Below are 22,939 nucleotides of genomic sequence, written 5' to 3' on the forward strand. Positions count from 1 at the left end.
TTTCTTTGTCAGTGGGCAAACGTACAAAATCATCAGGGGATCAAATAATTTTTTCCCTCACTGTATATGGTCAAACGTCTGTGGGCACCTGACCATGTGTGGTTGCAAGTTAGAAGCAAACAATTGTCAGGAATGTCTTTCTATGCTGTAGAATTACAATTTTCCTCCCACTGGAACTAAGAGACACAAACTTGTTCCAGCATGACATGAAAAGCTAGCTCAGTGGTGTGTTAATGTTGAATTGGAAGGACTTGATTGGCCTGCACCTGACCTTAACCCCATTGAACACCTTTGGGATGAACTGAAGCACTGATTGCACCACAGACCTTATCCAAGCTCACTCAATCAGTGTCTGATCTGATCCTATGCCTTCTATTGGAAAACCTTCCCAGATGAGTGGAGGTTATTATAACCATGGGATGTATGTTTGACCACATACTGTACATGCACCACACACACATACACTGGGAATGAACACATTCACTATATACAGTGGGAACGAACATATATTTTAATAAATCATATAGGTGTGTGTACTGTATATATTATTATTACTGTTGTTATTATTATTATTATTGTTGTTGTTGTTGTTGTTTAGTTTATAAAATGGCAAGCTATTTTTTTATAATAAAAATATACATTATATATATATATATATATATATATATATATATATATATATATATATATATATATATATATATTAAAAGATTGCTGTGTTATTAACATAAAAAAATAATTCTCTTAACATTGTTTCAATTTAATATTACCAGCATTATTTTTTATTTTGAGTTAAAAGAGCTATATACATATATACGTTTCTGCTTCTGCTTCTTGTGTTGTTTCTGTCTGTGGAACAGTCCCTGAATTTAAGATTTTCACAAAGGCCATCAATCAGCGCTTTAGGAAAAGTACCAAGTCACACACTAGCTCACTAAACTGTATGTGAAATAGTATTGCCGCAGTATCAGTGCTAACCTTAGCGTTTAGTGCCCTAGTAGCGGTTTTTGTGGACGTTGGGACGTTACCTTTCGTCGCCGCTAGAGGGCAAGAGAGTTCAGACCGGCTAGACTTCACTGCCCTTTATCTCACATCTACACCAGCTATCATGCTGTCTGTCCTGAACGTGTCGGAAGGAGGGAGCTGATTTAGAAGTTGGGAGATGTCGGCGTTTGTCACTTTTTTCCCTTGTTAGCCTGTCTGTTTATCCTTGAAGAAAGGTTTTCTGTAAGCAAAGTGCTATGGAAACGCCGGCACTCTACACAAAGGTAATGTAGTTGACATGAAACAGAGTCAGAGTCAGGAAAGTTACTTTCATATCTCAGCTCAGTGCTCAGATGTTGTATCGTTGTATGTTACTTTTATAGCAGTGTTTTTTTGTACGAGATCAAGGCTGCTTTGTAAGTTATGTTTGCTTGTTTGTTTTTATATGGGGCTTAACGCGGAAGGATTTTCAGTGTTCTCATGACTTTGGTAATTTCCTGTATAATTGTGAAATTATCCAAGGATGCACTTAAAAGCTCTAACTCTAAAATAATCAAGTTTTCAGTCAAGCACATAATGGAGGCCAGACAAACAAAACCTAAGCCCACTGATGATATTTCCTTCCCTTCACTTCCCTTCCCTTCCCTTGCCTTGCCTTGCCTTGCCTTGATCTAAACTTGTCTCTTGATCCTTTGCAGTATACCCGAGTTTGGACCCCAGACTTGCAGGAGGTTTGGAGATCTGCAGAGCTGACCAGAGACTACAGACCAGGAGACACAGCTCTTCAGCTGCAGTTTGAGGATGGCACGGTGAGCCAGAAAGAGAACAACGTTGCCTTTTTTATAATTAATAACTTTCTCAATGGATTGTTTTCTCTGATCTCAGTGTTCTGGTTACTGATGTATTTTTCAGCACTTGATATATATTCATGCATATACTACAGGCAGTCCAAGAGCTAAATCTGTTTTTAGATGTACATCGGGTCCAAACCACATTAAAAATCTGGGATGGATTATTTAACATTCAAACAAATATTTAACATTCAAGATTTTGCACTACTTCTAGGTCACTGTGTACTTCTATGAACAAACCAAATATTAAGAAACTGATGTATGAAATTCATGTAAATATTTTAAAACAAAAATCTTTTAACTCAAACTGTTGTCAGTAATAAAAAAATATGTGATTAAATTGGATGTATTAGAATAGAAAGTACAATAGAAGTATTTTCACTAGTCTTTTGGACTCTCACTGTAATGAGACTATACTGAAGAGCAGTAATGGAGGATTAGTTTAAATTAGATTTGTGTATCCATGCAATGAATCATTGTGTCCTAGACCACAGGGGAAACCTGATATCAACAAAATCCATCAGCAAATAACAAAACAAATGTTATAAAAAGCAGAAAAGAAATAGTGAGCTAACCTTGGGTTTCTACTGTTATGATTTTTGGGCTGATTTTGTTACTGCAGACAGAAATCTCAAAAAAATTATTTGGTTGTGAGATGAGTTCAGCAGTCTGACAGTGCATAATACGTTGTGATTACTGCTGGCTGATTCAGAGCCACTGTGATCCAAGACAAAGTTTTGTCACTGTGTGTACAGCACAAAGGACAGCTTAGGATCATGTGAAAATAGGCTTCATAAATAAAGCATACTAACAGGCAGAAATTGTGTCCTTACATTTCTCCTCAGACTCACTTTTATGTCTCATGTCTAGGCATCACAAGCCCAGTTCATGCTGACAGAAAACTAAAATTTTCTTTAATCTCAGGTCCATCATTGGTAGATCATATAATTTGACATGAAGAAAGCTTTATTACATGATCTGTTATATAATTAAAGGAATATTTTAAAAGGATTATTGTGTATGGAGTAACAATAAATAATCTTAAAAGACTGCTAAAATCACAATGTGTTAAACTGTCTTGAGTTTGGAGGTAAAGACTTGGATGGAAGACCTGTATTTTGGTGGAAATGTATGTGTGAAGTATGTATGGTTCATTGACTTTAGGGACTTTACTTTTTAATAACTTCTGAATGTCAACCTTTTTCTTAAATTTATATTTTCTGACATTGGAAAAAAGTGCACTAGAATTCCACCAAACGAGCCAAGCTTAGTATATTTATCTCTATACGGTCAAATCATGATACTACAAAAGAGCATGTGACAATCATCTACTGTAAAGGAAGGTTTGCTGTAAGATTTAGCTTGAGTGTTTTGGGAATGGATTAATAAATTGTTTAGGGATGCTAGGAAGTGGAGGGTATTTATTCAGAGTGGTGGGCTGGTTGCTTAGGACTTCCAAAGTTTCAAAATCACACATACATTAAGATGGTGTGTGTATACAAGAATAAAGGTAATAAGAGTGATTGTACTTCAGCGTTAAAGTGGTGCAAAAGTGTAGCTGTAGGCTGCAGATGTGCTGCTCATAAACCAACCACTTTCTGTGTTTTCTCCCAATAAGCTGCACCTACAGATGAAAGGCCTGCAGCTGGAGTCATAACATAAGACAAGCTTCAGTGTCAATTCCCTCATCCTTATAAACGTTTTTTTAAACCATGACAAATAAAATCTGTTTCTAGATCAGTATTCTGACTTCCACATCAACACAATCATTTGACTCCTGCATTTTTCCCCAAGGAGTTGGAATACAAATTAGACCCCAAAAGCAGCACTCTGCCTCCCCTCCGTAACCCGGACATCCTGGTGGCTGAGAACGACCTTACTGCTCTGAGCTACCTGCATGAACCAGCCGTGCTGCACAACCTGCGCATTAGATTCATGGACTCGAAGCTTATCTACACCTACTGCGGTGAGCCATTCAGTCATGCGATTAAAGTGGGTGAACTCTAGACTTTGGAGTTATCTTATGAAACACTTGTATATACTTGTGGATATCATGCTAAAAGCTTTCTAATATCTTGACAACTTGTGTAATAGGTAGCATAGGGGAACTGAAACGGGTAATAAAACATTCGGTGCTATCTCTGTGGGGTTTTTAATTAACAAACGATCCCATGATGAATACTGTTGAGTGAAATGTGTGTTTCTTTTTAGGAATCATCCTGGTGGCTATCAATCCTTATGAAACACTCCCAATATATGGAGCAGACATCATCAATGCATACAGTGGGCAGAGTATGGGGGATATGGACCCACACATATTCGCAGTTGCTGAGGAAGCCTATAAACAGATGGCTCGGTACACAAACTAAATGTGCATCACCTTTTGTATTCACTTTTTCCTTACACGTAACATCACATCTATTTCATTGTCTTTAGACTATGGGAATTTCAAATCGAGACAGTTCTTTTCAACCAGTCTGCTTAGAATTGCTGTTAACTTCCAACATCCCAGCAAATAAAAGTAATTGACAAGAAGACTGAAAATGAAGTGCTGTCTGCATGTCCTCTTACATGAGTCTTCAAAACTAGCTGAATGAAAAACAATATGTTCAGTCAAGGATTTAGGCTCTACAGAAAGACTTGATGACTGTTTCTGTTTGTTTTTCTATAAGAGATGGGAGGAATCAGTCCATCATAGTGAGTGGGGAGTCTGGAGCAGGGAAGACTGTATCCGCCAAGTACGCCATGCGCTACTTTGCCACAGTCAGCGGCACCTCCATGGAGACCAGCGTGGAGGAGAAAGTGCTGGCATCCAGCCCTATAATGGAGGTATTCTTCAGTTTGTTCATTCATTTCAGTCTGTTTATGTGAATTTATTGTAAAGTCTCTCTGTGTGACTCTTAGAGTGACCATAATTTCTCTGAATTTAAAATACCTTCATAACCAGGCGATTGGCAATGCAAAGACAACCAAGAATGACAACAGCAGTCGCTTTGGGAAGTACATTGAGATCGGATTTGATAGGAATTACCACATCATTGGGGCTAACATGAGGACGTACCTATTGGAGAAGTCCCGAGTGGTGTTTCAGGTCACTGCCTTACTTAGATTCTTCTTCCTTTCATTAATGTTCTGACTCGACTTCGCTTCTTCTTTGTGTCTTTGTGAATTTGTCTGACACCATGTTTGTCCTGGCTGTTTTTAGGAAATCCAACTCATGTTTACAACAGGTCAACAATCCTCACAATTCCAACATGTTTTATTTATTTTTTTTATTTATCTTCCAAACCCTTTTAACTCGTTTAATGTCCCCATTAAGGGTGTACCATTCTGTTCCAAAACAAAATGTTTTGTAGAAATGAAAATTCAGTAAGGAATTTGAAAAGTACTTTTTAAGGCAGTTTATCTTTCTTCTAAAATATAATGGTGTGATTTCTTGTACGCAATCAGTGATTTCATGAAAGATACATGAAGGATGATACATGTGATAAGAGAGCCACGTAATTAACCAACAACCTGAGAGTGTGAGAGAAGCAAGGGAAGTTAAATTACTCAAAATAATTGAGCAGTAGGAAATGCTTCTATTAATTTGATGGACATTTAACCCCTAACTTATTGCCTGCAACACACTCTTCTGCTGTATTGTAAATACTAAGACTGCATCTTATAATTTACACTCATTGCCCACTTTATTAGGTACACCATTCATGTAGTTATAAAGTCTTCCAGCAGCGCAATGCATATAACCATGCAGATACAGCTCAAGAGCTTCAGTTAATGTTTACCTCAAACATCAGAATGTTGAAAAATTGTGATCTCTGTGACTTTAACTGTGGCATGATTGTTGGTGCCAGATGGGTTGGTTTAAGTATTTTAGAAATAGCTGATCTCCTGGGATTTTCTAGAGTTTACACAGAACAGTGCGAAAAGCTAAGTGCAAAACACTGAGTGAGTGATACTTCTGAGGGAGTTGTCAACACCTTGTTGATTAGAGGGGTCAGAGGAAGATGGCCAGATTGGTTTGACAACTGTGGTAGCAGAAAAGCATCTCAGCATCCCAAAAACAATAGCAGAAGACCACAGTGGGTTTCTCTTCTGTCAGCCAAGAGCAGGAATCTGAGGTTATCATAGGTATAAACTGGCAATTTAAGATTAGAAAAAAAAAAATCCTGGTGTTTTTCCAGTCTCCAGCCTCCCAGTTAAGTCTGACACTTTCCTCCATATTGATGCTCGATGTGAACATTAACTGAAGCTCTTGACCTGTATCTGCAAGATTTTATGCATTGTCTACTGCCACATGACTGAATGTACAGGTGTTCCAAATAAAGTGATATGATTGCTAAATTACATGCAAGTATGTACTGTATGTTACATCACTATGTACATCACTTGATATAACTAATGTTACATCTATGTCATGTGCAAGCAAGTCATGTCTATATTCCTCATTTCAGGCAAATGAAGAGCGCAACTATCACATCTTCTACCAGCTGTGTGCCTCTGCACATTTACCTGAGTTCACAGCTCTGCAATTAGGTATAACTTCTTTCCTGATTGATTTCTATGAATGTTGAGATTTAAAAGTTTCATTCAAGAACATTCCTACTCATTCAGGTCAAGTAATTATAGCAATCACAGTGGTTGTCACAGATATTAATATTTCCAATGAATCTCTTTATAGTCTCCTTTTTTTTATTTGGCTGTAATCTTCATTAAAACACCATCTTGCCATGATCAGATGATAACTGCATTTCCTGTCATTAACTGCATTTTGTTTGAAGGCAGCGCTGCTGAGTTTCACTGCACTAATCAAGGCAAAAGCCCTGTGATAGACGGAATGGATGATGTTCAGGAACTGCAAGTCACTCGGAGGGCTTTCTCACTTCTGGGTAATATGACAGTATTTTGTTTTTTTGTTTGTGCTTATTAGAGTTGAAGTCTCACAAATTGGGGTCAGGCTCAGAAATAGTGTTGTAAGATATTGATTAACAGTTTAAATCTTAATCACAGGTATTAGTGAAAGTCAACAATTGCATTTGTTCCAAATCCTTGCTGCTATTCTTCACCTGGGCAATGTAGAGATGACTGGAAAAGGCTCAGGAAACTGCAGCGTCTCAGTGAGTATAAGTGACATAATGACACTGCAAAGTGCACACAGATGAACTTCATTCACTGCACAGATCTGAAGTTCTCCCTTCAGGCTGTATGCTTAGTTTCTTTATCTGATGTGGAATTACTCTCACAGTGTGAGTGAACAATGTACAGCCAGTGTTGTTAATATATATTTCTACTTGGCTTGGTTGCAATTTGCCTGTATATTGATTTCAGGCTGAAAACTGTCACCTGACTATATGCTGTGATCTGCTAATGGTATCTCCTGAGGCCATGGCTCATTGGTTGTGTCATAAAAAACTGAAGACAGCCACAGAAACCTTCAGTAAGCCTCTGGTTAAAATGGAGGCCCTGGACAGCCGTGATGCTTTGGCCAAGTACATATATGTGAAGCTTTTTACATGGATAGTGTGTCAGATCAATAAGGCTCTGCATTCTTCCATCAAGCAGCACTCGTTCATTGGGGTGCTGGATATCTATGGGTAAGTAATGGATTTATAGTATAATTAGTATCCTTTAACATTGTATGGACAAGCTTGTTACAGGTAATGTAGTGCAGCCATGTTGCTGTTGAATCATCGGCTTTGTGTGTTTAGGTTTGAAACATTTGAAATAAACAGCTTTGAACAGTTTTCTATAAACTATGCTAATGAAAAACTCCAACAGCAGTTTAACATGGTAAGTGTGTTGCATTTACACCCTGGGTTTTGCATCAACCAAGGTTTTTCCAAAACATCATATTAACATTATAGCCGTTTTGTATTATTGTTAACCAAAGCATGTTTTCAAACTGGAACAAGAGGAATACTTGAAAGAGAAGATTCCATGGACTCTGATTGATTTCTATGACAATAAGCCATGTATTAACCTGATTGAGGCCAAGATGGGAGTGCTGGATCTGCTGGATGAGGAGTGCATGGTAAGTATGCTGTATTATTTCCATCTGTCCATCCTATTCATGCATCACTGCATCCACCCTGCCACCCATCCATCTGCCCACCATCCTATTCACGCATCACTGCATCCACCATGTCACCCATCCATCTGCCCTCCATCTGCCCAACATCTGCCTATCCATTCTCCAAGTCCCCCTCACATCCATCTATCCATCCAGCCAACCAACAACATTCACCCATTCTTGTGTGTGGCCACCCGCTCAACCATCTGTCAACTCAATTGTTCACCCATCTGTCCATCCATCTGTCTATGATTTGTTTGTTGGTTTTATTGCATGTGATGCATTTTTAACTTTTTGTCATATTCAGGAAAATACCTTAATAGATTTGTCACTTCACTGAGTCTGTTGTTATTTGTAACCTGCCATAAAACCCTCAGATGCCTAAAGGATCAGATGATTCATGGGCACAAAAGCTCTACAACACCCACCTGAAGAAGAGTGATCACTTTGAGAAACCTCGTATGTCCAACATGTCATTCATCATCCATCATTTTGCAGACAGGGTACATAACTTATCAAAATGACCAATTTGGTTGATAATGGCCCATTTATGATGTTATAATACTGTTTTTTCATCTGTCTTAACGTTTTTTTCTGTGCGATTCTGCCTCAGGTGGTGTATCAGTGTGAGGGGTTTCTGGAGAAAAACAAAGATACGGTGAATGAGGAACAGATAAATGTGCTGAAATCGAGTAAGGTTTGTCCATCCTGGAAACAGTGGAAAACTACTGCATTTGAGACTCTACACTGACCAATAGGAATGTGTAAAATTGTTTTGCTATGTTACAAAGCATCTGTCCTCCCTGGCTCATTTTTAGTTTGCTTTGCTGCTGGAGCTCTTTCAGGAAGAGGAAAAAGCTCCAAGCAAAGTAGCCTCAAGTCGCACAAAAATGACGCAAGTGGGTCAGTCTTTCAGAGAGCACAAGAAATCTGTTGGACTGCAGGTATGTGCGATGACCTTTTAATGATGTTTTGCTTTGTTTTCTAAAGTCTCCTTCATAACACACTCCCCTGACTAAGGAGAATTTTATTTATTAGACATAATTTAATATTTTCTGAATTTTATTTCTCCTTTTAGTTCCGAAACTCTTTGCAGTTGCTCATGGACACTTTAAACGCCACAGCTCCTCACTATGTGCGCTGCATAAAGCCCAATGACCAGAAGACTCCTTTTGTGTTAGTCCCTGGGTCTTCCATCTTAAATATAATTTGTAAAAGGCCTTATCCTTGTTTCATATTGAGTACTCTACGTATCTAATCTTTTTCTCTCTGTCATTAGAATGAACCCCATTAGAGCAGTGCAGCAGTTGCGGGCATGTGGCGTACTGGAAACTATTCGCATCTCTGCAGCAGGCTTTCCATCCAGGTTCAGCTATACAAAATATGTTTATTTAGGTTAATGTTCATCATGTGGGCTCACCTTTTGTGTCTATAAATGAATTACATTATAAAGTGGCTAGTCCTTATTATGCCTCTGGTGGTGATGGCATTATTTTTGTCCATCTGTCCAAGTGTGTCCATCCAAGATATTCATTAGCACAATGTTACAAGGTTACATTGTAATCTGCAGCTTAACTGGTTCGGACTGTTCTTGGAATTGATAGACAGGGTCACGTTTACGACAAGGTCAAATGTCTGAAATAGTTGTTATTTGAAGTAGTACTTAGACTATTTTAAGGTTATTTCTGACCTATAAATTAGTAGGAAGAAGGTGTGTACTTGGTGGTAAAGGCTTTCCTGTTCTACTTGTTCTGGGAAATGCCTCTGTATGATTTTACCCTTACAAACAATTTTAATGTTGGTGGAAAAAAACTAAATCTAAACTGTATGTGCTTGTACTGTATAGTCACTTGAGTTTTCACAACTCAACTAGCCAAAGCAAATGAGCAATCTTCTGTAACTGCTGTAAAATTCGGTGGACCAGAATGCCTCTCATGTTCTAATGATACTCTTATGATGCAGTAAAAAAAAAATGTGATTTTTATGGATGATTAGCAAAATAATAATACCCAAAATGATTATTCACAAATTGAACATGTGTGATAAAAAGGACAGATTTAAAATGTATAATAATTATATTCAAATGCATATATAATTTTTCTAAAGTATAATTTTCTGCATTATTTGCTCTCCTAAGACTTTAGATGTTTCTAGATCATATAATACATAGGCTCTTTTTCAGGTGGACTTATCAGGAGTTTTTCATTCGGTACCGAGTTCTGATGAAGCTGAAGGATGTACTGCCAGACATGAAGTTAACCTGCCAGATTGTTCTAGCACAGCTGATACAGGTAAATAAGGTAGTTAAAATGTAAATGTATGTAAAAGCATGTTTCATGCCTGTTCTTGACAAGTTGTTGTTGGTGTTCTTTTGGCTTCTCCATCAGGTCAGCATTTAATTTGGCACAGGTTTTACACCGGATGCCCTTACTAACGCAACCTTCCCATTTATCCTGTTGCTGAACCACCAGCGAGTAATTGACAATTTCTCTCTCTTCAGGACACAGATAAATACCAGTTTGGGGAAACAAAGATCTTTTTCCGGGCAGGGCAGGTGGCATATTTGGAGAAACTACGAGCCAATAAACTCCGCGTGGCATGTGTGCAGATCCAGAAGACCATCCGCTGCTGGCTCACCCGCAAGAAATACCTGCGTTTGCGCAGAGCTGCAGTCACTGTGCAGAGATTCATACGTGGGCACCAGGCTCGGTTGTGAGTGCATTCAAGTCTTGCATCTATATTATACTATAAAAGGTTGCTACAAATCTCTACACACTGATAACACTATTCTGTTCATCTTCCTCAGCTTGTTTAAATGCCTGAGGAGGACGAAGGCAGCTGTAGTCATTCAGAAATACCAGCGACAGTATGCAGCCAGACGACTTTATAAGCAGAAACAAGCAGCAGCAGTGCTCCTTCAACGTCTGCTTCGTGGACATGGAGCCAGACTGCGAATTAGACAGGTACAGAGATCACTTCATGCTAGAAAATTACAAAAGTTGATTGCAGGAATGAATATATAAAGAACTCCTCGTCTGTTGCATATGTAAGACACATCTTTCTATACTTGTTCTCACATTTTGATTGTATATTGTAATTATAGTCCATTCATTTCAAAAGCAGTGAAGTAACAGAAAGAGTCTGTCTTATAAGGTGAAGCAGTAATTACATCAATGCCATGTGTGTGCTTAGACTTTAAATGGTTGCAGTCCCCAAACCCACAATCTCTAGATTTTGAATTTATTTCACTTGCTGCTATGGCTGAATTCTGGCAAAAATGAACAAAAACAGATTTTGGCCAAAATACTTGTTTTTTCTGCTTACAATGTTCTTTATAAACTCCTAAATAAATATTTACCAAGACAATATAGAAAAGTTTTCTAGAAGGGAATGAGCCAACAGTTTTACAGACAATGGTAAAGTCTTAAACCTGGCTATCTAAGTATACTTTTTTCACACACACAAATCCATGCAGATGTCTAGTTTGGGTCACTGATTAAAGAGAATATTGAGGATACATTTGATTTGTTTTGATCAAAAGCACTGTGCCCTTAAAAACTAGGGCTTGCTTTCTACACTTGTTTTCCTCTTTAGCTCCAGTATGAGCAGAAGGTGGTGGTGGTGCAGCGCTGGCTGCGTGGATGGGTAGCACGGCTGCACTACAGACGCACTGTGCAGGCTGTTGTGTATCTGCAGTGCTGTATACGCCGAATGCTGGCTCGACGACAGCTCAAGAGACTCAAAATTGAGGCGCGTTCAGTCGAGCACTACAAGAAACTCGGTGTAGGGATGGAGAAAAAGATAATGCAGCTACAGAGGAAAGTGGATGAACAGGTATTTCTTTTTAGTTTTTGTGAAAATAAAGTAAACAAAACAATGAATGTAGCATATCCATGATTTTCTAATGATGTTCAATTTTAAATCAGATTCATTTGTTTTCTGTTTATTACTGTGGGGAGTAATGAAGGTGTTTGTGTGTGTGTGTGTGTGTGTGTCTGGGGGAAAAATGAATCTCCAGCATAAAGAGAACAGGGAGCTCTCAGAGCGCTTGTGTGCAGTTGAGAGCTGGAGCATGGCAGAGATGGATAAATTACGCACCCAGCTAGAATCTCTGCACAGAGTCGAGGAAGAAGCCCGTCGTTTTTGTGGCCAGGTGTCTGCCCTGCAAGAGGAGCTGGGATTAACCCGGCATGAATTAGAAAGGAACAGAAAGGTGAGAATCTGTGTTGTGTGACTCTACAATAATGATCTGACATCTTTAGGCTGCTTCTTCATCTCAGTAAACTACCAGTGGCTACCAATTAAACATAGGATGTTCAAGTTCCTCTGGTTGCTTTAACAAACAATTTCAGGCTCATTCTCGTCTGATTTTATTTTATTCTGATCTGATTACTAAAAAAGAAAAGAAAATCAGTTGTAGGGTAAAGTCATTAAAATCATGTTTTCCCTGCAAATCAGATTCTTGCTGAGCTGAAAGAGACAAACTGTCTGCTGAAGTCTGAGAAAGATGAGCTAAACAGACTGATTCAGGAACAAAGCCAAAAGATTACTGGTAGGTATACATCATACTGTCATGATATCTGTAATTGATTCTACTTAGGATTCATAACATTAAATTGCTTTGCCAGCCGAGTCATGGAACTCAAAGTGTTGAAACAAGCAAAATACACCTGATACTTTATATTTAAACAAAACTGTTCAGGACATCAGGCTTTAACAGTTTCCAAATAATTTTTGTAGTTGTTAGAGTGCAATATTTGTAGTTTGTTCCTAAATGAAAACTTCGATACATGATTAATTGTATTACATTGTCAGGGGGCATGGGGGTTTTGTGGTTAGCATGGTTAACACGTTTGGGGGAGCGATTCACATCTCCACCCTGTGTGTGTGGAGATTGAATATTCTCCCCATGCTTCAGGGGTTTTCTCTGGGTACTCTGGTTTCCTCCCCCAGTCAAAGACACGTGTTGTAAGCTGATTGGCATCTCTAAATTGTCTGAAGTGTGTGAAATAGTGTGTGTGACTGTCCAAGGTGCCCCCCAGCCTTGTGCCATCCATTGCAATAGACTCTGTGTAGAATAAGCGGTACAGAAACTGGGTGGATGTTATTGTCAACTAGCTAACTTAGCCTGTTATCTAACTTCAACAACTATAAAATTTCTGCATTTTTTTCTGCTGCCCTCATTTCTGGAACTGACACTTTTGTTCTCTAAAAGACCCCTTTTAATTTAAATGTTGTCTTTTTTTTCTTTTATTCCTACTAAACACACATATATTTAAAGATCAGCTGCAGGAGGCCAATAAGGAATACACAGAGTGTCTACAGATGGAGCTTAATGAAGAGTGTACTCGCTACCAGAACCTTCTGACTGAACACATCAGACTGGAGGCCCAGTACACTGATCTGAAATTAACAGTAAGTGCTGTGTGTTTACAGGAATTTATAATTAAAGAGTTAAAACATTTGCTATCACAGCTGGCTAATCAGCTAAAAGAAATGTAAGAGAGAAAATGAAGAAAAACAAATGTGATTTTTCTCCACTCCCTCACAGTATGCCACCAACCTTGGTCATTTAAGAAAAGACTCTGCTTTCAGCAGTAATGAATCAGAACACACTCAATGCTCTGAGTTTACAGGGTCAGAGGTCAGCATACAGATTCCAGAGGTAAGTGTCTGGATTTAACTGGATTTTAAAGTGAAGCTGAAATCAAAATAGTGTTTAACTCATCATTCTCTTGTCATGTCACACTCCACACTGTTTAATGGCTCATATGACACTCAGGACTATTTTTAGAAGTATTTCTGTTTTTACCTAGCCTACTAGGGGCAATATATTCATAGAAAAAATCCAGAAAATAGAAATGGTTAGTTTTTCATTCACACAAATGTGAAAAATCTTCAGATCTAGCAATTTCATTAGGATTTTAACTCGTCAATAATAATTGCGTCATTAAACTGCTTTATACTTATTAAACTATTGCAAATATGTGCATTTACAAAACAGTAATTAAAGGAAACTTTCAGTTCAGTAAATACAGCCATGGAAATGTAGTCTCAGATTTGCATGGGCATGTTTATCTTGACCATTTATGGTATATGTAGAAGTCATTGCAGTCATGAGTGATGGCAGAAAGCATTGCACATCAGCATAGATCCATGGATGGATCAGTAAAGTCTGTTTTTGAAAGACTTGTCAGAAAGGCTCTTGGCTACGCAAGCACATGTCTGTGCTATCTGCTGCAGGATGAGGTAAAGGGAAGTGTGGATGTGGCTCTCCTGCTGAAGCTACAGAAGCGAGTTGCTGAGCTGGAGCAGGAGAAGATGAACCTGCAGAGAGTGTGGGATTCCAGAGAGGAGCAGCTCCAGCAAGAACATGACCAGGTACATATATACTGGACCTGAGCTGAGAGATCAGACTGCTAGCAACACTTCATTTAAGCTGTCTAGAGGATGTGACGTTTCTAGATTTTGCTTAGTAAATCTGAAACAGATTTACTAAGGGTGGCCAGATTTGATAGTGAAATTTAATCGAATACAGTGCTTCAGTAGATGTGTTACCAACCAGGGAAGGTGGTGGCTAATGTTATTCCTCTAAGACATGTGAAGCCAGCCAGCCACGTCTGTTCTACCTGCTGTTCATGCTAAGCCACAGGATTGAGTATCAGACTTTGAGGAAAGGGCTAACTGCTTTTCCTGTGAGTGACCAGAGAACCAGAGAACTTGGCCAATTTTAGCGTTCTGGGCTTAAAATCCATTGTTTTTAATGACTTTTGAAATTCCGTGGGCTTAATCGTGAAGACACTAGCTGCTATAATTAACTAGTAGTGTCAGACCTATGTATAGTTAATTAGTAGGGTCAGATAAATAGGCCTAAAGGAAATATTAATATATATTATGTATTCTATTTCAGGACCTGGATGAGTGTCGGAGAACGTTAGGAGCTGAGAGAGACTATGAGGCCCAGAAAGTAATACCATATAGAGCCATTCCTTTCTTCTTATTTAAAAACACTGCAGTTTTCTGTGATTAAACTGAAGACCCTTAGGGATAAAAATATTCTTATGCTTTAACTGGAGACATCACTGTTAGATGTAATGTAACTGTAATGACTATGGCCAATTATTACACCTGATATTTATAATTAGAGTGGTTTTTTAGGTGCCAGTTTGGGACGATTGCCCTGAAGCAATTTCGGTTTAAGTGCCTCACTCAAGCCAGCAATAAAATCATGGTAGCAGGAAACTTGATTTTATTTTGACATTTAATTATATTGAATGCATTCATTTTCTTCTCTGCCACCCACCTCTTTCTCCTACCAGCGACAGGACCTGGAGTCATCAAATAAGAGGCTGAAGAAGGATCTGAATGACCTGCGTGCATGTCTCACTGCGGGGAAAAGCTCAAGATTAACACCAGCCTATAATGTGCTCCTAGAGCAGCTGAGCTCCACTACTGAGGAGCTGGAAATGTGCAAAGAGGAAGTGCTAATGCTGCGCACTCAGCTGGTCAATCTAGAGGGCTTCAAGTTTAAGGTACTGTGCATAAGTATAGCTGCTCCTACCTGTACAGCTGAGCTTCAGCACATTGTTTTTTACAGTTTTTTACTTTTTTATTTTACTGCTCAGTTGTGAGATATGTTTAAACAAACCGATCAATGAGCTATGTGGGAAGACCATCCATAAAGGCTTTCTCACAGTTGCACAATTGGTTAAACTACAGGAGCTCACTTGTGTAGTCCAGAAAGTGAACACTCATTCATTTTCTTTAGTACAAGTAGCTCTGGGGAAAAAGCACTTGCACTGATTAAATATTAAAGCAAAACAAAAATGCAGTTTTAGTTTAATTAAAGGTGAAGATGAAATATGATACATGAAGTGAGAAATTATTAATTTTGAAGATAAAAAGTGTAATTCTCCCCATTTCATTAATAATTTGGTCACCTTCCAGTTCCAGTGGAAGAGGATAACGGCTAACATACTCCTCCTCCAAAACAAGTGAAGGCAGCTAACTGCAAACTTTCTAACTGCTGCATCATAGGGAAGTGTAACACACCTGGGGAATGTGCTATCCATACCTGGGTTCACAGACACCCCAAATGGGTAAACATTATGTGTTTGAAATGAGAGTAGGAGTACATGTCCATTCTAGCCAGAGAGCACAGAAAATTTTGCTCTTTTGGGTGTCATTTATGGCTGGGGCATCATTAGGATTTAAGCTTGATATCTCCTGGCCATAGGGTGAAGGCCTTTACTTTTAAATAGGATTTTACATATGACTGACATCAATAAATAAACTTCCAGCTTAAAATAATATGCTACATAAACTAAGATTTTTCACTAATTGTCTTTTCCTCATACATTAGTATAACTCACTGTTATCTTAGTTGCTTGTTCATAGATTTCATCCTCTTGTAGGAAGCAGCAGTGGAAAGTAATTCAAGTGACACCAGCAGGTATTTCTACACAAATTCCTCTCTAACCATACATCTTCAAAATCTGCAGTAGTTTTAATTTAGTTTTAAAAATGAAGAGCATTCCTTCCTATTCAAATCTTCTCTCTCTCTCTCTCTGTGTGTGTGTGTGTGCATGCTCAGATCCCTCACTCTAGATCTACGTGAAATGAATGAGGACGGAGAGCTGTGGATGGCATACGAGGGACTAAAAGAAACTAACAGGTAGAAATGTTAGAACATTTAGAAATGTTACCATACTTGCTCCCACCTGTATCACTCAAGCATGTTTTTTTTTTGTTGTTTTGTTTTTTGTTCAACTCTGTAGGGTGCTGGAGTCTCAGCTGCAATCTGAAAGACAGAGTCATACAGAGGAGCTGGAAGCCCTGAGAGCAGAGTTGCAGGTTCTGAAAGAAGAGCGAGAGCAGCAGCATCATCTTCTCTCTGGTACACTGCAACTGTCTCAGGCTGGTCGTGTAAATGCAGCACTCCAGAATGAGATCACCCGTCTCACCCGTCATAATCTGGTGAGTGCATGGGGCGCAGGAGCGCATGAATGTTTTAGAGAGTGACTGGGTGTGACTCAATCAGCTTCCAAGCTCCATAGATACACATATGGACACTGATGATTTAATTTCATGTGACAAGACTATGTACTCACATTGTAAAATGTAATATAGGAGCTAATGGAGCAAATTGGCAAGCAGGACAAGACCACTCGCAAGCTGAAGAAACAGCTGAAGATTTACATGAGGAAGCTTGAGGAGTCAGACAGTAAGTGTAGTCGGACTTAACATGGACTTTGGTGATCTTTATACTGTGCATTTTTTTTATTGTGCTAAGTCTTAGTGAGGTGTTTTACTGGTGTCCACAGATACCTCTTTGGATCAGCCTTGTACGGAAAATGGAGTGGGTGAAGTTCTGCCCGAGGTGAACATCCTGCGTAAAGAGCGGCATTGTCAGGGCATGCTGCAGTACAGAAAGGAGGATGAGGCCAAGCTGTTTAGGATACTAATCACAGGTAAGTTATATTCTGTAAGAAAATAAATTGTTCTTGGTGCATAGCGGCAATCTTTATTTGCAGTATCACCAAACTTTAAATACTGTTTGAACTTTTTGATGTTTAAGGTTAAGCTCTATGCTAAAGAGCTTCTAAAACTTCTAAAAATTTTGTCTGTGATTGATTTGATGGCCACCGGCTTTTCCATACTATAATCAGCCAGTGTCGCGTCTAGTTGATAAACCACTAGGTGTGATTAACTGGTCTGAGAACAGTTGTTAATGGTGTCCTGAAACAGCTGTATTTTAAATCACTTGGGTGATACAACTGTTAAGCTTGGACCAGGGTGAGTGGAGCACATCAACAAAAGGCCTGTGATTTCTTACAATTCTCTGGAGTAATTGTATAATCTGAGTAATCTGGAATAAATGTTTTTTTGTTTTTTTTTAATTGCTGAACAATTATAATTGCAATTTATTATGTTATTATGGCTTAGATCTAAAGCCCAGAGGGGTTGCAGTAAACCTTATCCCAGGCCTACCAGCTTATATCCTCTTCATGTGCCTCCGCTATGCTGATTACACTAACAATGACCAGAGAGTACACACCCTGCTCAACTCTTCAATCAGCAACATCAAGAATGTGCTAAAGGTGAGATTAACACAGTGCATGATGGTCTGTTATTTATGCATTTACATAAATTGTTCTAGTGCAAAAAGCATTAAAGATGAACCTTTATTTGTAACTGGTATTTGTTTGCAGAAAAAAAGCAGTGATTTTGATACAGTTTCATTTTGGTTGGCCACCACCTGCCGTTTCCTGCACTGCCTGAAACAGTACAGTGGAGAAGAGGTCTGTGTGTGTGTGTGTCACACACTTGATGCTTTTCAAATTCTATTTTTATTCGTCACATACACAACCATACATAAAACAACAGGAAGTGAAATGGTATATCAACTGTCATAAAAATACAGCAGAATCAAAATAGAATAAAAAATAGATTATATATAAATATATAGGTAGGAAAGGGAAATTATATATAAAAATATGTATAATATGTATGCAGATCAGTATGACATTTTGTAGAGCAAATTACATTTAACTCATTAATACAACTGAGGGTTAAGGGATTTGCTCAAGGGCCTTCAATGGCAGCCTGGTGGTCCTGGGATTCGAACTCGCAATCTTCCGATCAGTAGGCCAACACCTTAATCACTAAGCAGTTATGACTATTGTGATTTAGAGTGCAGATGTGTTTCAGTTGTATGCAGTTTCAGTGAAATGTATGCAATATATACTGTGAGGTGGTGGGTGTTGTGCAAATAAGTCCTGAAAAGTTGAGTGTTGTATTACAGTTGATCTCTCACCTTTGACTTTGAGTGTCTGTATTCTCAGGTCTACACAAAACACAACACTCCGCAGCAGAACAAACAGTGTCTGCTGAACTTTGACCTGACTGGCTACAGGCAGGTTCTGAATGATTTGGTCGTCCAGATTTATCAGCAACTCATCAAATGCATGGAGGATGTCCTTCAGCCTATGATTGGTAATGGCCACGTATATCTCCACAGTGGTGTGAGGCGTTATCATTACTAACCTGAAGTTGACTATTTTCCAGTGACAAACATCATGATGAATTTGCTAATGAACATTTGCATTTTGTTAGTTTCTAGTTACATTTAATATGGTAGAACATTCATTAAACAAGATATTTATTTTCTATTATGAACAGTTGTTCCATCACCAGCCTCTGTCTTTTCTCTCTTGAAGTTTCTCTCTTTAATTTCTTAAAGAACACACACACACACAAAGACCAAATTAAAAGGTATAACATTCATTAGTAAAACACATGGTCGCCATTTGCAAATTACAGCGGTGTAAGAGGAACAAAACCCTCTGAGATGCTCTGCTAAATAATCCACTTCAGGGTGGTAAAGTATTACTGATTATTCCTGTAACAGAATGCCTTTTGCTTTAATACTAATTAATTTGCCTCTGTGATGTACTTATGGGTGGTTCAAATCCCCATAAAGACCCACACTTATGTTATAGCAGCTAATAAACAGGCAAAAAGCACCGACACTGGAAGCACTTTCATAAATAAACGTCTGCTAGTGGAAAGCTTAATCACAGAAACAATTACACATTTTCTTTGTTAAAAAAATACTTCTTTATTTCCTTATTGTTAGTCTTATTAGATCTGTCTGCAAAATGGCAGCTCATAGAACCTGCTCTAATAATGTATTAAAATGAGTTCATTAATATAAACATGTGATTTTACTTTGGTCTGCTGTCATATCTGCTGTTATAGAAATGTAATCAACACCTATCTAATCTGATTTGAGAATGACATGTGGTCTTTAAGGTAGACCCACCATCTCAGTGTCAATAGGAACAAAGTTTGGCATTATTGGTGTTTCTGTTTTTCCTTATCTTAATATGATTTTTACTTTTGTATGTATTTGCAATTCTCTCTCTCTCTCTCTCTCTCTCTCTCTCTCTCTCTCTGTATTGTTTTGTTTTGTTGGGTTTTCTTTTTGCTGTCCTTGTTTTTCTCGCTTATTCCTATTTTATTCCAGTGGTGGCCATGTTGGAGCAGGACACCATCCCTGGTGTGTTGGGGCTCAAGCCCATAGGGCTGAGGAAGCGGACCTCCAGCTCCTTCACAGTGGAGTCCATTCTAAAACAGCTTGATTCATTCCACTCCACTCTACTCCAACACAGCAACGACACTGAACTAATCAGACAAGTGCTCAAGCAAAACTTTTATGTCATCTGTGCCACAACACTCAACAACCTGCTGCTGCGCAAGGACATGTGCTCGTGGAGCAAAGGGCTGCAGATCAGGTACTGGCCACAAGGAGTCTCTACAGAACATTTTGTAGAAGAATAGTCTGCTTAATGTGAGCCTTCATCTGTGGTCCAGGGGACAATGTTTTGTTGAAATGTCATGGCAGTGTTTGTATCCTAGAGATAAGAACATCGTTAAGCTTTCTCTGCACAGGTATAATGTGAGTCAGCTGGAGGAGTGGCTTATGGATAAGGGAATGCAGGTCCGCGGGGTGCGGGAAACTTTGGAGCCTCTTATCCAGGCTGCTCAGCTGCTGCAGATCAAGAAAAAGAGTCAGGAAGATGCAGAGGCAATCGCCACAATGTGCACAGCGCTCACTGCCACACAGGTCTCCATCCACTCACAAACTCTTTAGGTTTTGTAAAAATGTTCGGTCGTCTTTAGTGCAAAAATGCAAATTTTACCTTTTTCCTGGAACAGATTGAGAAGCTCCTTAACCTGTACACACCAGTAAATGAGTTTGAGGAAAGAGTGTCTGCATCGTTCATTAAATCTGTGCAGGTAAGGTGTGTGTGTGTCTGTACAAGATTCTATGTGGGTTGGTGCCTATGTAGTGGAAAATATTACCTTCTAATGAGGAATAAAAGGTTAAAAACTCAGAAATCCAAGTTACGGCTGGGAAAAGAAAGTGTTCCATGCAATACATCAAATAAAGTTCATTGCATAGGGCTAGTGCTTTGTGATTTGGTTACAGGTAAACAAGAACTTCATGCTTACTGGTTAAACAAAGATAAAATTAACATGAATGATCTTGTATGATTAATGGCACATGAAATGTGGTGAATCTACAAATTTTAGGACCGTGAGAACTAAATTGTCTTAACCTCTGGGTCACAACCCGGTCTTACTGATCATACATGAACAGACATGACTGCAACTTCACATCAGGTGTCTTAAATGTAGTAGGCCTCTCTGCGTGCTTCAAATCTGGCCTTCAAGGACATCTTCCTGTTTTCTCACACAGCAAGTCTATGCAGCAGATATACCAGGCTTGTGATTACTCACATAAATGCTTTGGCTCTGGAGAGTAATAGAGGATTACCTAAAGATAATAAAGAAATATTAATATGAGTATGAAATGAAATTAATTTCCCAAAGGTGTGCACGCTTGTTTGTAATTTTTCTGTCTGCTCTCTACAGGCTTTGTTAAAGGACCGTCAGGAGTCTCCTCAGTTGCTCATGGACAGCAAAATTATCATCCCTTTCAGTTTAACGTTTACCCCCTCTCCTGTGGCCCTAGAGTGCCTCCAGATCCCCCAAAGTCTCAACCTCAGCTTCCTCACGAGACTCTAAAAACCACCAGGAGCATCATAATTCAATTTACTTGAAGTCCTTGAAGATATATATTTAAAAAAAAAAAGAAGTATAGTATATTGCCAGCATGAATAATGATGATAATAATTATAAAAATAATCTGTCCTGACAAACTTGACAAAGCATGTTTAAAAAAAATAACTAAATAGGTAATTAAGGGAAAGCATTGTCTTAAAAGTATCTTTTATTACAAGCTGTGGTAAAAGCAATGCCTTTCTCAAAGTTCTTCACCTCCTTTTCCGAAGAGGATCTAAACAGATGACCAGAAGATACCTTAAGGACATATTTGTCCACTTGGCTGTTTAATGCAATGCTACAGCTCTTACCTTTTTGCTTCCTAAAGAAATAAGCACAGTGATAAAACCTTAATAATGGTCTGTTGATGGTCCAGCTGAGTATCTTGTGTGATGATCTCTGGATAAAAGCTCCAGACTGAGAAAAAAAACCTGACGTGATGGTTTATGTCTGAAGTGGTCAGCTTTGCCTCGTAGTTGTAAAAACATTTGGCCTTTACACCTCAGTACTTTGTGATTTGTTATCTGAACTTTATGCTCTTAATCTGTGCTGGTAACCTGTTGTTTTAATGTTATTCCATTTTTGTTGTCTTACATTATTTTCAAGAGCTGAAAGAATAGTGTCTCTACTTGAAGCTACCTCATGAGAGTGAAGTAAATGAAAATGGTTTACTCAGTGGATATTTATTCCAGGCCTCACAGTGCTGCAGCAGGTTTGCCACCATTGCCACCTCATGGCTCCAGTGTCCTGGATTTGATCCTGAGCTCAGGTTTCCCTGTATGTGGTGTTTCATGTGTTGATTGGTGTGAAGAGTGTGTGTCAGAATGATGCACTGTGATGGGTTGGCATCCCAGCCGTGGTGAATGTTCTTGCCTGGCATGGTTACTGAACGTGTGTGTGTGTGTTTATATTGAATTAAGTTAATTATAGTGTTTATTAAATGTTAGTATATGATGACGTCTAGACTTTGCGAGCCTGTTGAAAAAAAATTTGTTTCTGTCAACTGTGTAGAAGGGGCAGCACAGAAGTGTTCTTTCTGTGCCAAGGTTGTTTGCCCCTTTCTATAAATGTGTGAATGTGTACCTGCAAGTGCATGGTACCCTGCGATAGGCTGGTGTCCTGTCCAGTCCGTTTTCCCACCTCACACACACTGTTCCTGGGATAGGCTCCGGATCTACTGTGACCCTCATCCAGGATAAAGTGGTTAATGAATGAACGTCCATAATTGTGATATGTGCATATGTATTAGAGTATTATGAAAAGTCACAGCAAAGTTTATGTCAAAAGAAAATAGTGGTCATGTTTTTAAACCTTATTTCAACAGAATTCCTTATGTAAAAAAATAAACAAAAATGAATTGCTTGATATGTGATTCTTCTAGTTTCTTATTTTTGACTACCCATTT

General features: G+C 38.7%; 1 protein-coding gene across 3 annotated transcripts; it reads left to right on the forward strand.

Moving 5' to 3' along the window:
• The first annotated feature begins 1,066 nt into the window (after positions 1–1,066).
• Positions 1,067–22,908, forward strand: myo5ab (myosin VAb). 3 transcript variants are annotated; one of them, XM_058408185.1, is made up of 40 exons: positions 1,067–1,268; positions 1,683–1,793; positions 3,630–3,801; positions 4,047–4,191; positions 4,508–4,664; positions 4,783–4,926; positions 6,290–6,371; positions 6,617–6,724; positions 6,846–6,952; positions 7,164–7,429; positions 7,544–7,625; positions 7,726–7,866; positions 8,283–8,408; positions 8,519–8,602; positions 8,724–8,849; positions 8,984–9,081; positions 9,185–9,271; positions 10,088–10,196; positions 10,406–10,617; positions 10,712–10,868; positions 11,500–11,739; positions 11,924–12,118; positions 12,364–12,457; positions 13,187–13,320; positions 13,457–13,570; positions 14,149–14,286; positions 14,816–14,872; positions 15,225–15,437; positions 16,320–16,357; positions 16,499–16,579; positions 16,683–16,881; positions 17,035–17,128; positions 17,229–17,375; positions 17,851–18,005; positions 18,117–18,206; positions 18,750–18,900; positions 19,934–20,201; positions 20,359–20,533; positions 20,626–20,706; positions 21,346–22,907. In XM_058408185.1, exons 1-40 carry the CDS (start codon positions 1,242–1,244, stop codon positions 21,496–21,498), a joined length of 5,358 nt encoding a protein of 1,785 aa, XP_058264168.1. In that variant the 5' UTR covers positions 1,067–1,241; the 3' UTR covers positions 21,499–22,907. The 3 variants fall into 3 exon arrangements, with proteins under 3 accessions (XP_058264168.1, XP_058264169.1, XP_058264170.1); XM_058408186.1 differs by lacking the exon at positions 14,816–14,872 and having other exon boundaries at positions 21,346–22,908; XM_058408187.1 differs by lacking the exons at positions 1,067–1,268; positions 1,683–1,793; positions 3,630–3,801 and having other exon boundaries at positions 4,067–4,206.
• The last annotated feature ends 31 nt before the right edge of the window (positions 22,909–22,939 follow it).

The sequence above is a fragment of the Hemibagrus wyckioides genome, linkage group LG14 (genome assembly GCF_019097595.1).
Source record: "Hemibagrus wyckioides isolate EC202008001 linkage group LG14, SWU_Hwy_1.0, whole genome shotgun sequence".
Lineage (NCBI taxonomy): Eukaryota > Metazoa > Chordata > Actinopteri > Siluriformes > Bagridae > Hemibagrus > Hemibagrus wyckioides.

Coding starts and splice junctions, on each gene's coding strand:
- myo5ab (XM_058408185.1), top strand. CDS start 1,242: ATGGAAACGCCGGCACTCTACACAAAG. Junction 10,618..10,711: donor CGTGGGCACCAGGCTCGGTT/GTGAGTGCATTC, acceptor CATCTTCCTCAG/CTTGTTTAAATGCCTGAGGA. Junction 12,119..12,363: donor AATTAGAAAGGAACAGAAAG/GTGAGAATCTGT, acceptor CCTGCAAATCAG/ATTCTTGCTGAGCTGAAAGA.